This window comes from Calonectris borealis, chromosome 5, assembly GCF_964195595.1.
Source record: "Calonectris borealis chromosome 5, bCalBor7.hap1.2, whole genome shotgun sequence".
NCBI lineage: Eukaryota > Metazoa > Chordata > Aves > Procellariiformes > Procellariidae > Calonectris > Calonectris borealis.
Window position 1 is genome coordinate 41,004,743 of NC_134316.1, and position 20,664 is coordinate 41,025,406.

Genomic DNA, 20,664 nt, shown 5'->3' on the forward strand with positions numbered 1-20,664 from the left:
GTCAGCAGGTGAGCATACGAACAGGTTATAATCACAGCCTTGCTGCACAGCATGTTAAGATGGAGGCTGTGTCCAGCCTGCTCAGCGAGATGGCCATGTCAGAGCTAGGCTGGGTGTCTGCATTCCAAGTGCCTTCTGAAATCAGGCATAGGCTGCACATGTGCACAAAGTGTTGCTGGTGACTATAGGTGTGGCCTATAGTTGGGAGTACCCAGGACAGCACTCGCACCTGGGATACCATCTGTGTCTTCATCGCAGAGGGGTGCAACAGTGCTGAGCATCCTGGGAAGGAAGGGGCTTGCAAGTCCCCATCAAAACTTTTCTACTTCACTAAATTGCATTCCAGGAATAAAAAGAAACAGGGCTAATACCTGTTGCTTGACTGCTTACCCCATTCACTCCATCGTATCTTTTGAGCAGGCATAATTAATTTGTTTTCCAAGGCCCTTCCTGACTTTGCTGTGTGTTGTCCTGTGCCTGTTGCGCTGTCTCTGAAACCCTTCCGGGGTTTAGGGCCAACTGGCCTGCTCAGAGGGGCAGGGAAGGCATCAAGTAGCAGAAACGCATTTTCCAGCAGCAGAGCAGCAGTACTCCAGCAGAGTTACCTGCTCTCTGTGTACAGGCAGAGGCAGGGGATGGGGTAACTGTAGGTAGGTTAAAGAGCTATTGTAGTACTGCTACAGCCCAAAGGAGGTGAGGGATGCTCTGTTAGTTAATCAGGTACAGCAGGGTACCAAGCAATCCTGTTCCTGCCCTCAGAGAAAACCTTCACCACTACCCTCCTAGGCATGCTACAAAGGTTTCTAGCTCTTTTATTTCTCAGCAGATACCGTTACTCTTTTGCACTCAAAGCTTTTGCCCAGAGCAACCTCGTTATGGAGGGATTGCACCCCACCACCTTCATCATGATGAGCCATCAGCTCCATTCCACCTCGCACTGGTGCATGTGCAGGGAAAACTCTTAGGCTGTAACTTTGCAGTTAAACAAGTGGGTTGGCAAAACTGTTCAATCAGTCACAAAATGTTTCTCCCAGAGAAGGAGAGCGTGAGCTGCAGCATGAGCACAGGACCGATAACAGGGATGAGACACTCAAGATTGTGGCGTGAGCTCTCTAAAAGCTCATCGAGGACTTGATGTTGCAGCCAATTCATCCTTTTGCATCCCTGCTAGTGGCCTGAGCTCATCGAGCACGCGTCATGAGTGTGTCTCTGGCCTGGCTTCCTCCAAAAGGAAGCATCACAAGTGCTCTGCATTGCAAGTCCAACACGGGGAGATTCCCTTCACAAGACCAGTGCAAACCTGAGCGTATCCTGTGGTTTTTTGTTTGTTTCCAATGCACTCCTCTCCCCTTTCCTTCCATGTTTCAAGTGACTTTGGGTAAGAGGGAATTATTCAAATACAGGAATGTATTCAATACAGGAATGAATTATTCAAATGCCAGGAAGGGTTGGCCCTACTAAAAATCCTCTCTGTCCTGCAGGGCTCCACGCTCGTTTCTCCTGTCCTCCCACAACCTTCAGGCCTAAGCAAGGTGCTGTTCTAGGAAAGTGTCTCTTCTCAGCAGCTCTTACTGCTCACCACACTGCAATGTTATGTGTGGTGATCTCCCTCCCTTTCTTTGTGTTTCTTTTACCCATTAATCTATATAGAAGACAATAGAGCAGGAAAACTCTCCTCTTGGGAGCAGTGTAATAACTTTACAGTGTGAATATATTCCTTATGAAAGAGCTGTTGCAAGGGTAGTCAAGATGAAAGATGAATCCCAGCCAATATTCAAAACGGTCTCTTCCCTGTCTGAGTATACATTCAAAACCCCCAAATCTTTCTTGTTGCCCATTAACAGCCATCTCCTGTTTCCCCGTAGGCAGATTGAGCTGTGAATTCCTTACAACCACAGCTCCCCCGATGCATCTGGCTTTAGCGTTTCTCTGCAGAGCCTTCTTTCTCACACAAAGCGGATGCTGCTCACAGCATACTCTGTGCTGCCCCTTCTTTCTACAGAACTTGCTTATAAGACCAAGGGTCCTCTGTTCTCCTCAGATGGTAAGTCTTGCGGGCTCTTCCCATTCTCTCTACTACCCTTGGATACCAAGAGACCAGTTTGGCTAGTGTGGTCACTGATTCCTGGCTTGCTTTTCTTTTCAATCTGAGGAAATACTCTGCAATTTGTCTTAATCAGTTATGTTAATTTGGGACATTTTCTGTTGCATGCACAGTGATTAATACATGCAGCACAACTTTCAAAAGCATTTGCATTGACTTAGTTAATAATGCATACTGCAAGTAAGCGTCTGTTCAGGAAATAGAGATGTAGGTAACCCCATCCCACTGCAAACTCCTAACGTTACATCTGATAACTAACTCAGGGTTGAATTGGAACATACTTTATATTGATATTCTTGCTAGTAAACAGGCGTGGTTCAAACACTTGCAGGTAGCAAACCACATGGATCATGAACTCCCTTAAATCAGAACTAATTCCAAAACTAAATTAGCATTTAAACTGTCTTCAGTGCTCCTAACTCCAGTAGTGCTTGTTCTGCAAGAACATGACCGTGCAACAGTTGTGCCCAGTTACTGTGGGAAACACAAACAAGGAATTGTGGCAGAAAGGCATCTTACATAACTGGATGGTTTCTTTTCTTTGTTCCCTTTTAGGCAAAACTCATAAAACAAAAGATACTCATTTGCTTTCTCTTGTTTCCAGGAGCCAAATGCACACACGTGTCCCTGCAAACCCATTCACCCAACTACTGCTTTTGCAGCCAACATTTCTAATTAAGCCTGTAAGAGCAATATGAAAGGAGAGGGGAAGCAGGGCAAGAAGAGAGGCAATTTGGCTTCAGTGACAAACAGCAAGCAGCCTGCAGGCAGTGGCTAAAGTATATTAAATCAACCATTTCATTATGCAGCAATAGCTAGGACCCTAAGGCAGCTAAAAAGTAAGGAAATGCAGCACTCTTCCCCTCTGCTACAGTGTCAAAATACTGTATTTCCTTGCCTCAGCTTCTCAGCAAGTACTGAATCTAGTAGGAAACTTCAGAAAGGCCAGACCTGCACTCCGAGATAGGTTGCAGCATCCCTCATCCAGCAGGCACAATTTGTTTGGTCCCTTCTGCTCACTGGAGCAAGGCTCAGAGCGGACCATCAGGCCCTCCTCACTGACCAACTGCCAGGCCCTCCCATCAACGCGATTATTTCAGAAGCTGCGGAGTCTCACCCTTGTTCTGTTCCATACACCCTGCTTCTATCAGTCATCTCTCAACCCTGATTAAGAAGGCTCTTTCCACATAAAACCCTTTAGGTCACATGAGGTTCTTAGACATCACAGGTAGAAACTTAAACTTCTACAGTTTTAACTTCAACTGTCTTCAAAGCAGGGAGGGGATTTGCTTTTGGGTCTTCTGTGGTGGGGGTTTTGTCTTTCTGTTGACCCTGATTTATTGCGGTACATGGCTTCATGGTCATTCCTCCTCTATTATCTTGATGAATACTGAAACTAAGAGGTTAAAAAAAAAAAATCAATCTACTAATCACAATTTCACTCTGGCATTTTTACATTTTTGACCTTAACAGGGACCTATTTTAACAGTACTGGAAAATTAAGCATTTGTGCGAGGAAGTAGGAATTCAAACAGGAATGCGTACATAGTCTCGAGATGTCCCCTTACAGTAGCTGCTTTCAGAAAAGTTATAATTTGGCAGTGGACAGTTCAGCTTTGGTCCCCAAACCTTCCGTTGCTGGTGGCTGCTTGCATATACTATGTATACTACATATACTGCGAGCTGAATCAAGCAGTCAATACCAACCCAAAGTACTTTCTAGACAGGGGTTCTGGAGAGAGGGGCGGGGGGTTGAAAGATGCTTGACCCAAGTGTTTAAAGCACTTTACAAATTCGTTTTATGTTTCAAAAATGGAAGCCAAGGCACAAAGTTGATAAACCGTTTTAGGTAATGTCTGAAAATATTATCAAGATCACCTGCCTTTTCTTGTTCAAACAACTTCTTTCCTAGCTGCAGTTCTATTAATATCATGGTAGCTGTGAAGCCCTCTGATGCCTTCCTGACAAGTCATCATCTGTACATTATCATACATACACTATTGCTTCTCTCCAGTGCTGCTGTAAAACTGCCTTTTAAGCAGAATCAGAAACATTTAGCCAGCTTTTCAAAATGTCAGAAATCAGTGTGTTTCAAAACCTCCAGGCATTCTTGACAGAATCTCTGTAATGCCACAATTGAGACATTTCCTACCTGAGGACTTCTTTTATATATATATCTATATATATAGCTTTATTTTTTGCTTGAATTATGTCCAATAAAAATGAAGTTAAAAAGCTGAATGCACTTTAATTTTGGCCTAAGATAACTGACTAGCTGCCGTTCTGGTTTCGCTTTGTCTTTGTCACATTATACTGTTGATTTTGAAAGCCTTCATAGTAAGTTTTTATTTATTTTGGCATTGCCATGATTTCATTGTTGATGTGCCTGCACTACAAACAAAAACATTTTATGACACACTATGTGCTGTGACGGATAGAATATACATGTCAACACTGCTTTACCAAGAAAGAGTGCTCAGCTAAAGTGGGAGGTGGGGATGGGACACGGATGACAAAAAACAAACAGTTCTATCGCTTGTCCAAATCACTCTCTGTTCTCAAATTACTGGCAGGCAAAGACATATCTGTTGGTGCCAAATTATGTTACAGCCATCAGCAATAAATCAAATGCAAGGACAAAGCCACACTATGTGGAGCTACAGTGACTGACACCATCAGTTGAAAATGAAACATGAAAACAGAGGCTGCAAAATAAAGTGAGATAGTAGTACTTAAACCTCATTGGGCTGGTTATGCTGGAAGCAAAAAGATGAATAAGAGCAAAGTCTGTATGACCAGGTGGGAAGCCAGAGTCCTGCAACGTTAAAGCCCAGGCTACCCAAAGCAACAGGGGCATTTGTGAATGTCTCGGCACAGCCACAGCAGGCAGACACCTAGCAAAAATGCAAGGCAGATCTAACATAACAATGGTGTTTATTTCAACAGATAAATTCTTGTTGTCATCAACAGCTAACGAGGGTTGTCACATTTTCCAGAACACAACCAAAGGTCCAATTCACAAGTGACAGACAGGAACATACGGCATACCTTGGCCAACTTCAGCGAGTGCAACTTCACCTGTGAGGAACTGGGCAGGAGGATGAATGAGCAGGAAAACCAATGGGGGGGCGGGGAAGTGAAAGACAAAACAGTTTTTCTTGTGCAAGTAGCTACACGTCACAGCCTGCTGCTACCCTGACAATGGCTACAGCCATGCAGTTCTGCCATCTCTTTCCCTAGCTGCAAGTCTCAGGTGCAATGTGCACCTGGTGTACCTTTAAACCAAGTTTGGCCTAAGGGGTAGGGAGTCTAACTATCTATATGCACATCTATATGAAGCTCACGTGTATCTGCTTCAAAGAAGGAGAGGAAAACCCGTATCACCTATTTGAAGATGAATCTTTATGCTGAATTGGCATAGGTACCCACAACGGAAATAAATCCATCAGAATAGAGCAATCATATCAGATGTTTTTTCCTCTACAAATCTAGGCTCGTTTTCTGGTGCTTCGGGTGAGGAATTAGTTTTTCACTGAGGCACATCTTTGCACATCAGTCAATTCACATGATTCCTATTTTACTTGATGTTTTTCATAGCATCTCTTAATCAGAAAAGGTGCAGAGGCTGCTTGATCTGCCAATAATCAGCCTGATACCATTTTTCTGGCACGAGATTTACATCAAACAGTCAACTTCATTCTGTAACTCAGAATATGCTTTTATCATGCCACTTCTCAGATCAATTGAATTCATTATCTTACCAGACAGTGTGCTGACTTTAACTACTTGGAATATTGACATTACAGTGAACTTCAGTTGATCCAAAGGACACACTATCATCTTGACCAACTGCAATTTCATGGTAAGTAATTAATTTCTCTTCGGTAAAACACACAGAGTGATCTTCTGGAAATTTCCTGAAAAGCAGTCCACTCCTATCCCTCCCCTTGTAAATAAACAAGGCTTTTTCGCACAGGAGTTGCATGAGAGTGTCAGACCTGTCTCATACTGCCATTATGAAACACTCACAGTTTGGGGTTTTGCAGAGCTCCAGCGAGGTCGCTGTTAACTGCTGACAGGTTTTGCAAAGACTCACTCTGGTTAGATGTTACCAATACCTCTGCACACAAAGCATCTCTTCTAAGAGTTTAGGAATAAAACTCCCCCAGGTTTCTACTGCTAGGATTAACCCTTGTCTTCAGGCTGACCGTCCCGCCCCAAGCACAAGATGCTCCCATGTTACTTGCTTTAGTGATTTTTTTCAGGATTTCTATTTCCTTCATTTAAGTTTCCTGTAGAGTTTTCTGTCCACAGACACCGTTTAGAGCCCTTTTGTTTATTGAATCCTAATGCGTTAATACCAAATAGCGTTGGACTCTGCTAAAATATGCATCTATCCCCTCTAAATAGCTAAAGCTATTTAATAACCATATTCTATACTCTGCATACTCACAGCACCCAATACTATCGGGAAAAAATAAAAGCTCTTGTGTACAGAAAACAGCAGTGAACTTAAACCTTACAGATATTATTTTCATTTTGGAAAACAAAGAACCCAAATAATCCTCTCAACATTGTCCAGAAAGAGTAAGACCAAGCCTGCTGCAGTTTAAGCACCACATAAGATTTTGCTTTGTTGAGCAACAGCATAGAAGATTCAGCTCCAGGATAATCAATCAAGAATGGACTCTGCATATTGACAAGTTGCTAAGTTACTAAGATCGCATATATACTAAAAATGTTTAGACAATATTTTCTCTTTGACTGAGTAGTAATTCTGGCTGTGACAAGGAAAAAAAAAAATCAGACAAGTTGTTGAAACAGATGCCAAAGATTTTATACAAGGAATGTCATGGCTGCTTTCTCTTTGTGCATTAACATGGCAGTAAAGCTACATGCATAAACGGCACACAGGGCACAGCCTACAAACCAAGAACACATTGCTCACCCATTAAAAAAATAAAAATACTTTGAAGCACAGAATTATGCTGGATGTGCAGAATGTCTTTTAAGAGAGGATTTCTACCTACTTGTGCCCTCCCTTGGGCATCTGTCAGTTTATGGCAGACTTTGCTTACAAAAACATTAGACAGTCCCCAGTAAACTCGGCCAGTACCGAAGGTGTCCTGGAACGTCTTCCAAGTCTACTTCCGTGTGTAGGCTGGATGTAGTTGCGAAGGCGCAATCACTTTGTGAGTATGTTCTTTCAGAGACAAAGTGACAACCGCTTGTTACAAGGAAAAAGTCAGTACGCTTGTTCAGAAGATAAAGTCTTTTATAGCAGTTAATTTAATAATACAGTCCAGAAACAGGGTGTTGGGCACTCATCTACACAAGAGCACATTTAATAAGCTGGGGAAAAAACACCACAGTTCCGGGACATTGCATCAAACTCCAGCCACTCCAAGAGGAGACAACTCTCATGTGGTGGAAGAATTCTTGTCTATGTAAGCCAAGAAGGGAGAATTTTAGGCAGTTCAATCCACAATGGTCTCTTACTTCTTATAACTGGAACCACAAATCCACAGTACAAGACAGTATTAGTTAGGTTAAGTGGTGCTTTTGATAATAAAATCAGTGAATTCATTGCAGTCCTTCAATAAAAGGATGAAGTCCAGTGAGTGCCAGTTGCTAGGAGCAAAGAAGAAAGGTTCCCATTTTCCAGGTGGATTTGTAAGTTCATATTATTAGAAAAAAGGTAAGTCAAATCTGTGCAGTTTCTATGCAACCACATCTGAGAACACAGGCTCCAGGGACTCCAGGATCACTTAAAAAGTGGGGGAAAAGAAAATTCATCACAACCCAAACAACTCAAACTTCATATTTCAGAATTGCCTACATAACTTGTTCTCTTGTTCTGCTCTGGACAAAACTTTTAACTGCAACAAGCTGGCAGAGAAGCTTGAAGAAAACCTGAGTACATGAGAACATTGTCAGGGAGAGCAAGACCCTGCTACCTTTTGATCTGCTATTGAAGTTGAAACGGCAAAATCAGAATGCTTTGCCTTGTGCCATATGATTTGCTTTACCTTTCAGAGCTCTACTGGTCTCTACCAGGGGGTCTATTTCAACTTGATACCTCTTGCACTGCAAGACCACTGCTCATATCACAGTTCAAACAAATGTGCTAATGAATCTGGGTTTAATCTTCCATGGCCAGAAGTACGGCACCTCCAGATGTAGGGTTGGTTGAATTACCAGGTGTAATTCATACATCAAAGTTGGCGATTTCCTGCCAGCACAGAGTCCAAACCTTCCTCACAGGACATCGTGATCAGCAAGACGTTCCAAAAGACGAATCAGAAGGCCGTAAGTCTGATCCAATACAGTAAGGAACAACACCATCCATCGTTTGAACTAGGAATACTCAAAGCTTCATTAGCCAACCGCATTCTTAATATACTAAATTATACATAGATAGATATATATATAGAGATATATATTTTTTTTTTTAAATTGGAATAAAATACACTGGATTTTGGTTTGCTCATTCACAAGGGAGCTCCCTCCCTTCCCCAGTTAATTTGAAATTAAAACCTAGAGGCTGAACGTAAGCTCATTCCCAACGTTCCAAGATGGATATAACACAAGAGGAGGCCAGAAACTGGAAACATGCACTCTGGCTGCAACAGGTTAAGAGGCGAAAGGGAGACCAGATATTTTCATTTGTAACCCTGAGAACATAAGGAATTGCAGAGATCTGGAGAAGAGCCTGCGGTTAAAGGTCACCAGGCTTTTTATTGCAGTTAAAGCAAACTCGGACTGGGTGATCCCATCCACGAGAGGGAACCGCTCTGCGGTCATGTGAGCATTCGTCACAGAATCCCTGGCCACAGGCCCGACAGTGGTGTTTGGAGAGTTTGATACTGAATTCCTTCCGGCAGTTGTGGCAGTGCAGGATTTCATGGTCTGGTACCCAGTATGCAGGTCGGGCAGCATCTTTTACCAGACCTATGGAGGAAGTGAGGTGGGGGGATGAGAAAGAGGGAGAAGAAAATCATCTGTGAACATGAGCATGTCAAGAATGTACTCCAGCGGAAGCAGTCACACACTGCAAGTCATACCACTGCCATTAAGGGGAAGAAGATCTACTGACAGAATACTTCAGTGCAACGGGTAGCCACTTAGGCCATTCTGCCATTCTCCCACACTCTGCCTCTCTTCAAAGGGATAGATAGTTTCTCCTTAAATGGTGGCATCTTCCCTTACTCAGACTCTTCCAGAGGTTGACACACTTGCTTTTCCCTACCTTCAGCTTCAGCTGTGGCCAAAAAACCACAGTCACCAAACCAAACATTCAAAACGCATGTACTGTCTGAACAGAGAAAGGGATTTATTCTTCCTTTCATTGAGTCGGACAACAAACACCCACAAGGGTGATGGCAGGACATGCTGTAGGCAAAGCAGTGGAACGATGATCTGTGCAATGAGTAGGAAGTCAGGTCCAACAACAGAAGATTCAAATGCGAAGTGTTTGCTGACATACCTAACTGCTACCCAGCACATGAAAGAGCAGCAAACTTTCACTGTACTAAGCTCACCATTAAAGATCACATTACTGATTACTTTCCCATCATTACCAACCTGGACAGCTTCAGATTCTTAGCCCCCCAACCCCCTGCAGAAGTACCAAGTACCAGCAGTATCCATGAACACACTTAAAAGGCACTCAGCATCTCTGGAAGAAAACCAAACCTGATAAAACGCTTCCTAACGGGCCAGTCTTTAGGAAACTCCAGCTGGCAGGTCACTGCAGTGATGCATGAGGGGAGCATGAATTACTCACAGCTTGGTGCACACGGATTTGCACGACAGGGAGAAAAGAGAAGGTAAGAACTGCAGAAACAAGGCGCTAAAAACCAAGAGGAAACATCAAGCAAGAGAGGTACAGGGAGCTGTAGAACTCTCAACCAACAGTGTATCATAGCGGAGGTGCCAGCCTATCACACAAACTCTTGAAGTTTAATCAGAAGTTTTGCTCTGTGAAAACAAAAATGCCTCCAGACAAAAAATCCATCAGAAAAGAACAGAGCTCACCTAAGGGAATGTCCATGGCTGTCACCACTGCTCCAAGAGTGTTCTGCACAGCTTCCCCCACCTTCCTGGCAATAAGTGTCCCCCCTTCCTCATCTGAAGGCAGCTCAGCCACATCTGCATGACACAAGAGTAAAGGGCTCAACACCTCAGTCCAGCATAATTTCTGCCAAGTTTCAGTTAATTTACATTAGCAAAACCCAGCAGCAAACCCAAAAGGCAGCTTGGAGCCTCTCCTCAGCCTTTATCTCCCACATCCCCAATCTTGGTTTGCAGAGTTTCCACTTTCATTTCAGCAATAATGGTCAAAATACATAGTCTGCTGAAACTGCAGCATCCCTGCTCTGATGCTAGTTCCACACCATCAGCAGGTGCCGGAAAAACAAAGTAAAGATCCAGTTAGAAAATAATTTTGTCAGGGGGTCAAATATCTGGTAACTCATTGCAAGGGTCATCTTCCTCCCAAAAGACACCGAGCTCTTGAGCTTACCTACTAAAAACTCGGTGCCAAAGCCCAGTTTGAACAACATAGTCTACACCCAATGGGAATGGTTGTGATCCAGAAGCCAGGGACAAAGACTTCAGACTAACTATTGCCCAGGGATAATTCTGTCACAATCAGCTCAAAATTACCTAACTGGATGCCCCTGTTTTCATAGCAGTTGTCGCACACGCGCACTGGTGCTGGTCCCCAGCCTCGCTCAGGCACTGGACGGGTCTTGGAAGAACAGCCATCACAGAAGCCCTCTCCACAGGCCCGGCAGTGATGTTTAGTGTCATTATCTTTAAAAGGCGTGTTGCACTTATTACAACTCTAATCAGAACAACATAGAAAGAAAAACTGTTAGTTTGTTCTTCCTGAATAGAAAAATAGAGAGCAGAATCCCAAGATAGCAAGACTCAGACTGAAATTGTGGAAAACATCATTACACCCAACACTTGGGTGTTACCAGTGCCATAGCTTTACCCTAGAAAAGTGATTCAGACAGGTAGATGTACAGTGGTTAAGCCGATAGATTGCTATGATCCCTTCATTCACAGTCCCAAATAATTACAGCCACATCATGCAGGGCTGAATGGTGGGTATTTGATCTTTGTGGGGGGTAAGAATTCAGAAGACAGTTTTCAGTGAAGAAGTATATGTTTCCTGCAAGACACAGAATCCTTTTCTAGCTGAATTGTTGGGCCAGCTTTTTGCATCTGGTATGAAACCAGAGTTTAATCTCTGCACCTATAAAAATAGTACTATCGACTGCAGTAGCCAAATGTAAGATGTTGATTCTTTACTTTGAAGAGTAAGTTCATGCAAGCCAGGATTTTCTGTGATACTGCTGGGAGAGGAGGTCACAAAAAGTAGGGAGGAAACAGTCTCTATAGCAGGGCTGGGCAGAGTCTCTGTCCATACTTTCTCTGGATGAGTCAAGAATGGGAAGAGCTGAAAGCATTTCAGTTTTCTCAAAATTGTAGGAGAAGGGCTTGCTGAAATAAAACAAGAAGCATTTGGAATCTGCAAAATACTATATTACTTAAAGGGTGAGGAAAAGGGTTTTTAGCTATGCAAAGCTTTTCTCTACAGCAGCTGCTATTTACCAGGATCTGAGAGTTGGGTCTCCAGTAAGCTGGGGCAATCTGATCTGTCAACCAGGAGGTCACAGCTTTTGTGGGTCCCAGGCTAAGTTCAGATACTGATTGTGCCATGAAATTCATCCCATCCAACAAACGCTGGGCTGCATTGTTGTTGTCTTTCAGAAATCCATCAGTCTGGAATGAAATGGATATTCATTTGAGAATAAAAAGAGGGAAACCTCATTTTTCAGAAGCAGATGGCTCTGTGACCCACTGCTCCTGTTAAACTGGAGGGCAAGCATGAGAAAAAATCCTCCAACCCTGCTTTGAAACATGGGTACGTTTTAATAGTGTATCATTCACACACAGTGTTCATAAACTGGCAACTTAGCCATTTCAAGATAGCCAAAAGATGACTAAAAGCCCTTTCTTTTAAATAGCAGAGATAGGGACCAGCTGTAATGAAAGCCAATCCATTTTCTCCATCAATGTCCAGAAGAACCAACATAAACATCTGCGTGGCTGCATACATACACTATCCAGCAACCAGACTTACCCCTGGCCAGACATGCTCAATTTCTGTCCTCACTACAGTGTTCACAGGATCTTGGTTGCCAAACCAGTACTGTCGGCTGCGGTACACCACCCCACAGTTGGGACACTCAATCACGTACCTGCAGAAGAGAAAAACGAGTTACCTCAGCGAGACACTGGAAGTCCAGTGCACCAGGCAGTATAGAGGCAACAGAGAGCAGAGAGATCTTAGCTGCAGTACTCACCCTGACCAGGCATACTTGGCAAGGCCCAGCCAGGGGGAGTCAGTGGAAGCAGAGGTTTTTGGCACCACGCTGACCTCCATCCCTCGTTCGTAACAGGCCTATAACACAAAGGCTCAATTAAAACTGCATTCTTGGGAATCCCAGACTCCAGGTCTTGCAGCCGTTTGGCCACATAAAGCATATAATTGGCATACAGTGGTCTCCACAGCAAAGGAGAACACTCATCAGAACTGATTTAAAAACAAAACAAAACTAAACCCACTATCAATAATGACATCAGGGAAATATTTCTACAATAGAAACCATGATGGTAGCTGAAAATTTTCCTGTCTCCTGCACACGTCCTTCAGAAAAATTGGCTAATACCAAGCAACGGGCATAAGCAAAAAAGAAGAGTAACCACATCAGCTGTGTAGATGAACATCACCCAGGTTGAGAGCAGCAGGGTTCACAATTTAGCTAGCAAATGACACACAGCACACAGAGCTGATGATCTCTCCAAGCAAAAATACAAGTTCAGGGGGGATCAATTTTTCTTGGCAAGGCCATGAGCACCTCTCCCATTTGAAAAAATGCAAGAAAACAGGCACATGCCTGTGTTATTCCTCATTTATTGGGCCATCCTTTCCTTCTCCATTCTTCAGACCTTGTCCTTGTGTCGCTACTCACCTTGCAAGTGTAGACTCTGTTATCATACTGGTGAGAATATCTGCATCGACTTTTGGATTCATGAGGGACTCCTTCCTTTGCATGGTTCATGCTCTTCTTACAGCCACACCTGAGTATGCAAAAGCAAACCATGAGCTGATGCTGTTAGGTATGGGACAGATGTCACAAAGAGTTCATTTATGTTACTATCTTGCACTTGTATAGGCGTTGTAACCCCAAACCATTTTCACAACTGTACATACAGCAATGACATCATCTATCATTGACAGGCAGGCTCTTTAGAAGGAGGTGTAGCAACTGTTTCACAGTACAAAGCAGAACCACAAAACAGTTCAGTGCAGGAAATGATCACTGTAACCAATTTAAATTTCACAGAGAATTTTAGGAAGGACTAACTGAGTTTGGAAATTGTGCAGGACAGAGTTAACACTGCAGCCTTTGCAAGGAGCTGCTAGAAATTCCCTAATGAGCACAAAAGAGCAGGAACGTAGCACTATATCACATTTGAGAGAAAATGTTTCCAGAACCATAATCAGCCATAACACCATACTGCTATAGTACCTCACAGACTCAGAGCGCTAACTGCTATCTACTGCCCTTCCAGGCTCAATCTTTGGGCTCTTCCCAGAGAGCTACGAGCCAAGCTCAAATCAAACTTGGGGCTCCACTTAGATCTAGTCACTGAATACAGCCCAGGCCCATGATGATGGGTGCTTTAGGATTGTTTATACTGTTTAGGTGACAAATACGGCAGGAAAAATCATTATAGGAAATTTCAGGGGATTTCTTTAGGCACTCCTTTCTTCCTGCCCTGTGTGCATTGGGGAAAAAGTGTGGGCAGAACAGGTTTGTAGCCATACACAAAAATAGAGTATGCAAAGACCGTGCATCCAGCTGGGACACGGTAATAACAGCTGTCCAATTCACGTAAGAGTTGAATTTCAAGCAAATTCTGCCTGAAAGTACTAGCTGATGATACGTGATGTCAGGTGTCAAGATGCCACAGAAACCTTACGTCCTATAGCTGCAGACCAGGGCAGCACTATCTTCTAGAAGGATGAGGATGCATTTCTCATCTACTTACCCACAGCTGAGGCACACAGAAGAGCATGTGAAATATTCATCTGGAAAGAAAGAGCTGTGAGCCATCTGGTCATCGGGGATCTCCCCACTGAACCGGTCACTTAGAGCCTGTCAAAGAGAAAAGAATGAACTGGTAAGGGACTGAGAGCAATGCAGGCATTTTATGAAAGCTTTTGCAAAGCATGGGTTCCTCTACTGGAGGGAGAGGCAGAGAGTACACAGCTAACAAATAATGTCTTACTAACCTGGAAACCAAGACAAGGATTAGAAACCAAACAAGAAGATGTCCTGGTTTCAGCTGGGAAAGAGTTAATTTTCTTCCTAGTAGCTGGTATAGCGCTGTGTTTTGGATTTAGTATGAGAAGAATGTTGATAACACACTGATGTTTTAGTTGTTGCTAAGTAGTGCTTACACTCATCAAGGACTTTTCAGCTTCCCATGCCCTGCCAGATGCACAAGAAGCTGGGAGGGAGCATAGCCAGGACAGCTGACCCAACTGGCCAACGGGGTATTCCATACCATATGACGTCATGCTCAGTACATAAGCTGGGGGGAGTTGGCCAGGAAGGAGTGACCACTGCTTGGGAACTGGCTGGGCATCAGTTGGCGGGTGGTGAGCAATTGTATTGTGCATCACTTATTTTGTATATTCTACCATCATCATCATCATCATTATTTTTCCCTTCCTTTTCTGTTCTATAAAACTGTCTTTATCTCAATCCACGAATTTTACTTTTTTTTCCAATTCTCTCCCTCATCCCCCAGGGAGGGAGGGGAGTGAGCGAGCGGCTGTGTGGTGCTTAGCTGCCAGCTGGGTCTAAACCACGACAGAAGACAATCTTGCACTTGTATGGAAGTGACCTGAATGCTTGCAAGATACTCACTCTTCTCCTCTCCTCCTGCCCCTACTTTGAATTTTATAGCAGAAATGGGTGGTAGAAGACTGCATCCACCTCTGTGCCTACAACCCATACCCAAAATAGCAGGGTGCTTGCTAAAAGGGCTTTGCATTCTGGAAACCTCCAGAAGGAAACTCAAAGAGTCATTTCTTACAGTACAGGAGGACACATTCTTTGCCCCTCAGCTCAGAAAGTGCTGCCCTGAGCTTTCCTTTGGCCCCTTGTACAATTGCTCTTCTATGGTGAAAATGCAAGACTGAGACAAGGGATTTGTTCCTTTTCCTGGGAGCATCTGTTCTCAGATTAAGTCAGTCCTTAGCCTTGGCACACTTAACTTTTTCAGTTCTTTTGGGTGTTATGTTAAAAAAAAAAAAACAGTAAGCACCGGAACAAAGCAGATGGTTAGAGTTTTTCTTGAAGGAGATCTTTGAAGGCATAAGGTCTAACTGAAACTTCCTACAGCTGAGGTAACTGCAGTGGCTGCCTTTCTTTCTTTTCCTCCCTCTCCCCTCCCAGGGTGTGTGGGGGGGGCATCTCTGCCGTCTAACAAAGGTTGACTACATATACACACAGACATATGTATATCTCTCACCACAGCTTCTCTCAGATAAGATCTCTATGTAGACATCTAACTTCACAGAATTTCAAAGAAATTATCTTTAAGATCTCTTTCAAGCTTGACTGATACTGGCCAATGGATTCAAAACTTAGAGGAGATGGGCAAGGCAAGCCTTGTGTCCTCAGGAAGCAAAGCAAAAAATGTTACTTTGTAGTCAGTAGTCATCTGAACACAGCAACCACTTTACTGGACATGAATTTATGCATATTAGCAGCTGTATCTGAAACTGCATTACTTGATTATTGCAAAAAAGTCCTAGAAATTAAACTGGAATTAACCACTCCAGCTGTTTTCCCCGTACTGGCTGTGTGCTCCCTAATGCAAGGAACTGTGTACATGCCACCCAGGCACTTCCTTGTGTGCTGCAGCTACCCCAAATACAGAGCAGCTGGAATTATCTGTTCCAACAGCTGTGACTAACATCAGAAAAGACCGCTAACACTACCTTCTTCTGCAGATATGCCCCAGCTCTGCCCACCCCTCCCTGATGACAGCTGTGCTCTTCAGGCCAATGAAAATATGATGCTAATGACACAGTGGTAGCAATGTATGGAAACGTATAGGACAGACTACAAATTTGAAGACTCAAAAAGCCCTCTGACATCCTAGCAAGACGAACTTCTAAGAAAATCACCAGCAGCTCTCTCCAATTCCTTTTCACCAGCCTTCTGATCTGATGCTGCACCTCTGGAAATGATACATCATTTGGCTTGACCCCATCTTGTTTGCTAGCTACCAACACATCTCCTTCCTCCTTTTTGCCTCCTAGCTCTTGGGTTACACCCAGTGCTAGGTTTTGCCAACCATTAACTCCCTCCAAGTCTCTTGCATTTCCCCCCCTTGTGCTGAGGCCATCCTTAGGAATTTCACCAATAACTCCTTCCGGGCCTCCTCTTTATAAATCACTGTCGTTAAGTGCTTGTCACTCACAACACCAATTATTTTTTTCTTCCCCAGTCAGTTTCTTCCCAGCTCAGTTTTTTGATTTTGCTCTGTTTTGCTTTTCAACATTTCTTAACCTTTCTGGGTCTTTGCTAAGGTGTTTGTTTTAAAGCAAAAAAACCTACCCAGTCTACCTGGCTGTTACACAAAAATCATCATCTTCATGGAAAATTTGCTTTATCTCCAGATATCTGCAAGTCTGCATCACTGGTTCACGTGCTCTACCTTTATTAGCTGCAACTGACAGTTACTAGCAACACCGATACAAATAAAGATTGCGACTAACTCATCTCCACTTACTTTTAGTGCTTTGTAGATAACCCCAGGCTGCCTAGGTGACCGAGTGGTATTGTTCTCCAGCTGCTGCTCCACAGCTCGCCTAAGTCCAGAGAAATCTGTTGGAGGATTGTATGTCCTTGTTCCCTTGTAGTGGATTGAGCTGAAAGCCTCAGGAAAACAGCTTAGCTTCCGAAATCGATCCTGAATGAGCTTCTCGGGAACCTCGGAAGGATGATCTATATATAAAAGTATCAGCAAGTATATAAACAACTGGTTGTTTAAAATAATATTTAAATTGCACAGTGCTTCCATATGCAACACAGTGCTGGCTTTTCTAATTAAACCTTCTAATACATCTGGAATGCACTTATATTTTACAAGTAGGAAAAGAAACTGTTTCCAAAAGCAGTCTCTGTTTTTTGATACACAGCTTTAGATTCTAAGACCAAGTTCCAACAGGTAAAACCAGAAACATCTAGGTTTGGAAACACAGATATCCAGCATAAGAAGCAATTTATGACATAATATAAGGAAACTCCATGTCAGCATTGGTGTTGCTAACAAGCATAAACTTGTTAGCTCTTTTCACCAGACCATAACTGGATAAGTGGAACTTTACATGGGCTGCTTATACTCCATGCCAACTCTGTAGCAAGGAAGACCGAGCCTCTATCAACTCTTTGTACACAGTGAAGCACTTCAGAACTGGCCACATCAGACTCCATAGAGCTGACAACTCTTCCGAGTACGTGCTGTACATTTCAGAATAAGGCAGGCCCCTTCTTCCCTGCCCTAAACACACTTATCTCAATTATCCATCGAGACAGATGGTTACACCTTGCTGCAAATTCACCTGCTAAGAGGTTTCTTTCCTATTCCTACCATGATCAGAAGTGATCATAAAAATATAATTTTTTTACTACCCTGACTTTGCCCACAGGTGCAACTATCATTATGGGTCACTAAATCCGAGCTGCTGAAACAGCAAATTTCAACAACTATATGAAACTCTAAATTGCGGATCAGCAAATTGGTATGTAAGAAAAGGAACTGCCTTGGCAGGTAAGTTAAAAGTAATTAAGAGGCACCCTAATAATAACCAGAAAAAATGCCAAGTTCTTCTACTAGCTCAAGACCTCACTGGTTAGAAAAGCCAAAATGAGAATGTGGGCCAGCAGGGAGCTGCTGTGGCATTGAACAGCAGAAGACTCCCAGATGTTCACAGACAGCAGGACTGAGCCTCAGCCGCTGCAGGCCAATTCATTAGGGCTCTTGCTCATCAAAGCATCAGAAATGGACAGAATGAAGAAAGGTTTCATTATGCCTTTTGAAACATGGAAAAAATGAGGCCAGAAGAAGAAATTTACATATCCCTGTATTCTCAAAACCAAAATGTGCCTCGACTTCCGAAGGACAGTGTATTTCACTCACACATACAAATAAAGTATAGAATTTAAATATGCATAACCCAGCATGACACAAGCCAAGTTGAAAGTACTGGTGAAGAACACTGAAAGCAATGGCAATAACAGTGTGCTGGGCCTGCTGCTTTGGCCATATCAGATACTTGCACAGAGAAAAGTGGTGTTAAACCATCAGCTCTGTGCCACCACAACCTCAGTCCCAACCTCACACCAGCCCCAGAACAACGTTGGTCCACAGAATTTAAAATAGTAGAATGAGGGTACTGTGAGTATTCAAGTTCACCAATTTCATTATTCTTGCCCATCCTAGTTTCTACATACAGTTTTATTTTATTTTTTTTGCAACAGGATCCTGCATATCCCTGCCAAAATCCTGGAGTGTCTCAGTTTTCACCTTCGCCTGCCACATCATCCATGCTCATGATCTTGCATGATGACCCTTCCTACGGCTGGCAGAACCCGCATCATGACTAGTCAGTACCAATGTCCAGCTGGCTAAAAGGATTATTCTAGCTGATCTGGGGTAGTCAGATGGCCATCAGTGAATGCTCTGCTATTTCCATAGCCTGGCTCCCAGACTGGAACAAGTGAGAGCAAAACCCAAACCACACCTTCTACCTAGTAAAGAACGCTGAATATTCAATGCAACCTGATAAATTATAGATAACATTTAGCACACTGTAATTCAGTTTCTTACTGCCTACTCACCAGAGCCCAGTAGCTTGGTGTACACAGTCTCGTGAAAGATGATGACACCTGGACCCAAAGTTGACAGAGGAACATCTAGGCCACAGCGGGCTGTGGTAGCTTTTAGCTCCTTGGTGAAATGTTTTAAATAAGCCTCCGAGGCATCACCAAGGAATTTGAAGAGATCATTGTGGAGCCTGTCAGCACGAGTACGGTAGATGACAAGGTCAGAGATGGCCAGGACCTTCAGCAGCAGCCGTGTTCTCTGGCTCAGGTTCACAGTGGCCCCCAGGAGGCCCTCTGTATCAATTACCACCACTCTGCGGACAGGGTCATAGGCTGCCCAGACTCCAACTGTGCAAGACTCTTGGGCTGGAGACGTCTTGAAGACTTCCCGGCCATAGAAGAAAGTGTGGTTAAGGGTGTGAGACTTGCCATCCCCTGTGTTCCCAAAGATGGACACTACCTTTAGATGCTGGTCAGGACTGCAGTCCAGTTTCTTAATAAAGTCTTCTTCGTTCCTTACCTTCCAAAAAAAAGAGAAAAATATTATATCTATGCAATTGGAGTAGACAACACTGAAAACACTGCTGGTTTTAGGATTCGTAAGATTAACGAGAGTGACTACTTCCTGTTCAGATTTCATCACAAGTTCCTGAATCACCAAGAAGTCCAAAGCAAAATATGAGAAAGCAGTTTTGTAACATGTACACATCAATGGGATTTAGGCTGTTCCATCACGTAGCTGTTTTGGAAGTGATGCCTCACTGTGATTACCTGTCTAGCGAAACTTCTTGTACTTCACCCCATTCCCTGATGCAGGGGAGAAGGGAGCACAACCCTACTTCCAAGTCTGCCAGAACAGCTACTTGGAGCATGTCAGACACTCTCAGTAGCACTGGTCTCCTGGCAAGCATCCAAATTCAGGTGCAAAATGGGGGAGTGCTTTTATCACCTTAACTTGCCTCATCCACAGAGGCTGAGCACCTGTTTAGGGAGAAAAAGCTCCTCTGGGCAGCTGTGCTCCATCTATCCACAGCCAGGAGCTCTCAGACACAGCCCCTCCTGCTCCCACTGCTCTCCAGCTGATAGATCCTTCAGCTGGAAGGACGGGCAGAGAAGAAGAAAGCAAAGTTGTGCACTGGAGTCAGGTGGTCGAAGCAGGTCAAACTGGCTTTTACAGAAGTGCCACAACTATCTCAATGATGCGTTTCATAATTTACTCTATTGTGCTTTCATTAAAAGAAAAAAAAAAAACACCAACAAAAAACCCAAGAACACACACAAACACAAAACCAAAAGAGAGTAGACAGCCTTCAGCAGGTAACTTCTCTTTGGCTTCACATAGATTAAATGACATGCGTCATGCTATTTAGGTTAGAGAATAGGGCATTTTCTGTTCAGGTACCAGAGCAACAGGAAACTATTAAACAAGCAATGAAACAGGTTAGGGCTCTGTACGAGAGCCTGTCTTGTTTTCGTTGCAGAATATGGCCTTGGCTTTCAAAGTTTCATGCTTCTAGCTATGGTTGTTTATCACTTGCTTTTTCTTCCTCCAACAGGTTTTATCCATGTGTT

The 20,664-nt window shown here is 43.5% G+C and overlaps 1 protein-coding gene across 3 annotated transcripts in view; it reads right to left on the reverse strand.

Annotated features, from left to right (window-relative positions):
- Window positions 1-6,916: 6,916 nt before the first annotated feature.
- The window catches only part of ZFYVE1 (zinc finger FYVE-type containing 1), a 28,317-nt gene continuing 14,569 nt past the window's right edge, over window positions 6,917-20,664 (reverse strand). For all 3 annotated transcript variants that reach the window (XM_075151986.1, XM_075151987.1, XM_075151988.1), the window contains 10 exons: window positions 19,108-19,612; window positions 16,997-17,211; window positions 14,237-14,343; window positions 13,153-13,261; window positions 12,484-12,581; window positions 12,261-12,378; window positions 11,729-11,899; window positions 10,772-10,952; window positions 10,142-10,255; window positions 6,917-9,055 (listed from right to left, as the gene is read on the reverse strand). In XM_075151986.1, the coding sequence (XP_075008087.1) occupies window positions 8,823-9,055; window positions 10,142-10,255; window positions 10,772-10,952; window positions 11,729-11,899; window positions 12,261-12,378; window positions 12,484-12,581; window positions 13,153-13,261; window positions 14,237-14,343; window positions 16,997-17,211; window positions 19,108-19,612 (1,851 nt within the window). In that variant the 3' untranslated portion in view covers window positions 6,917-8,822. The remainder of the gene's footprint in view (window positions 9,056-10,141; window positions 10,256-10,771; window positions 10,953-11,728; window positions 11,900-12,260; window positions 12,379-12,483; window positions 12,582-13,152; window positions 13,262-14,236; window positions 14,344-16,996; window positions 17,212-19,107; window positions 19,613-20,664) is intronic.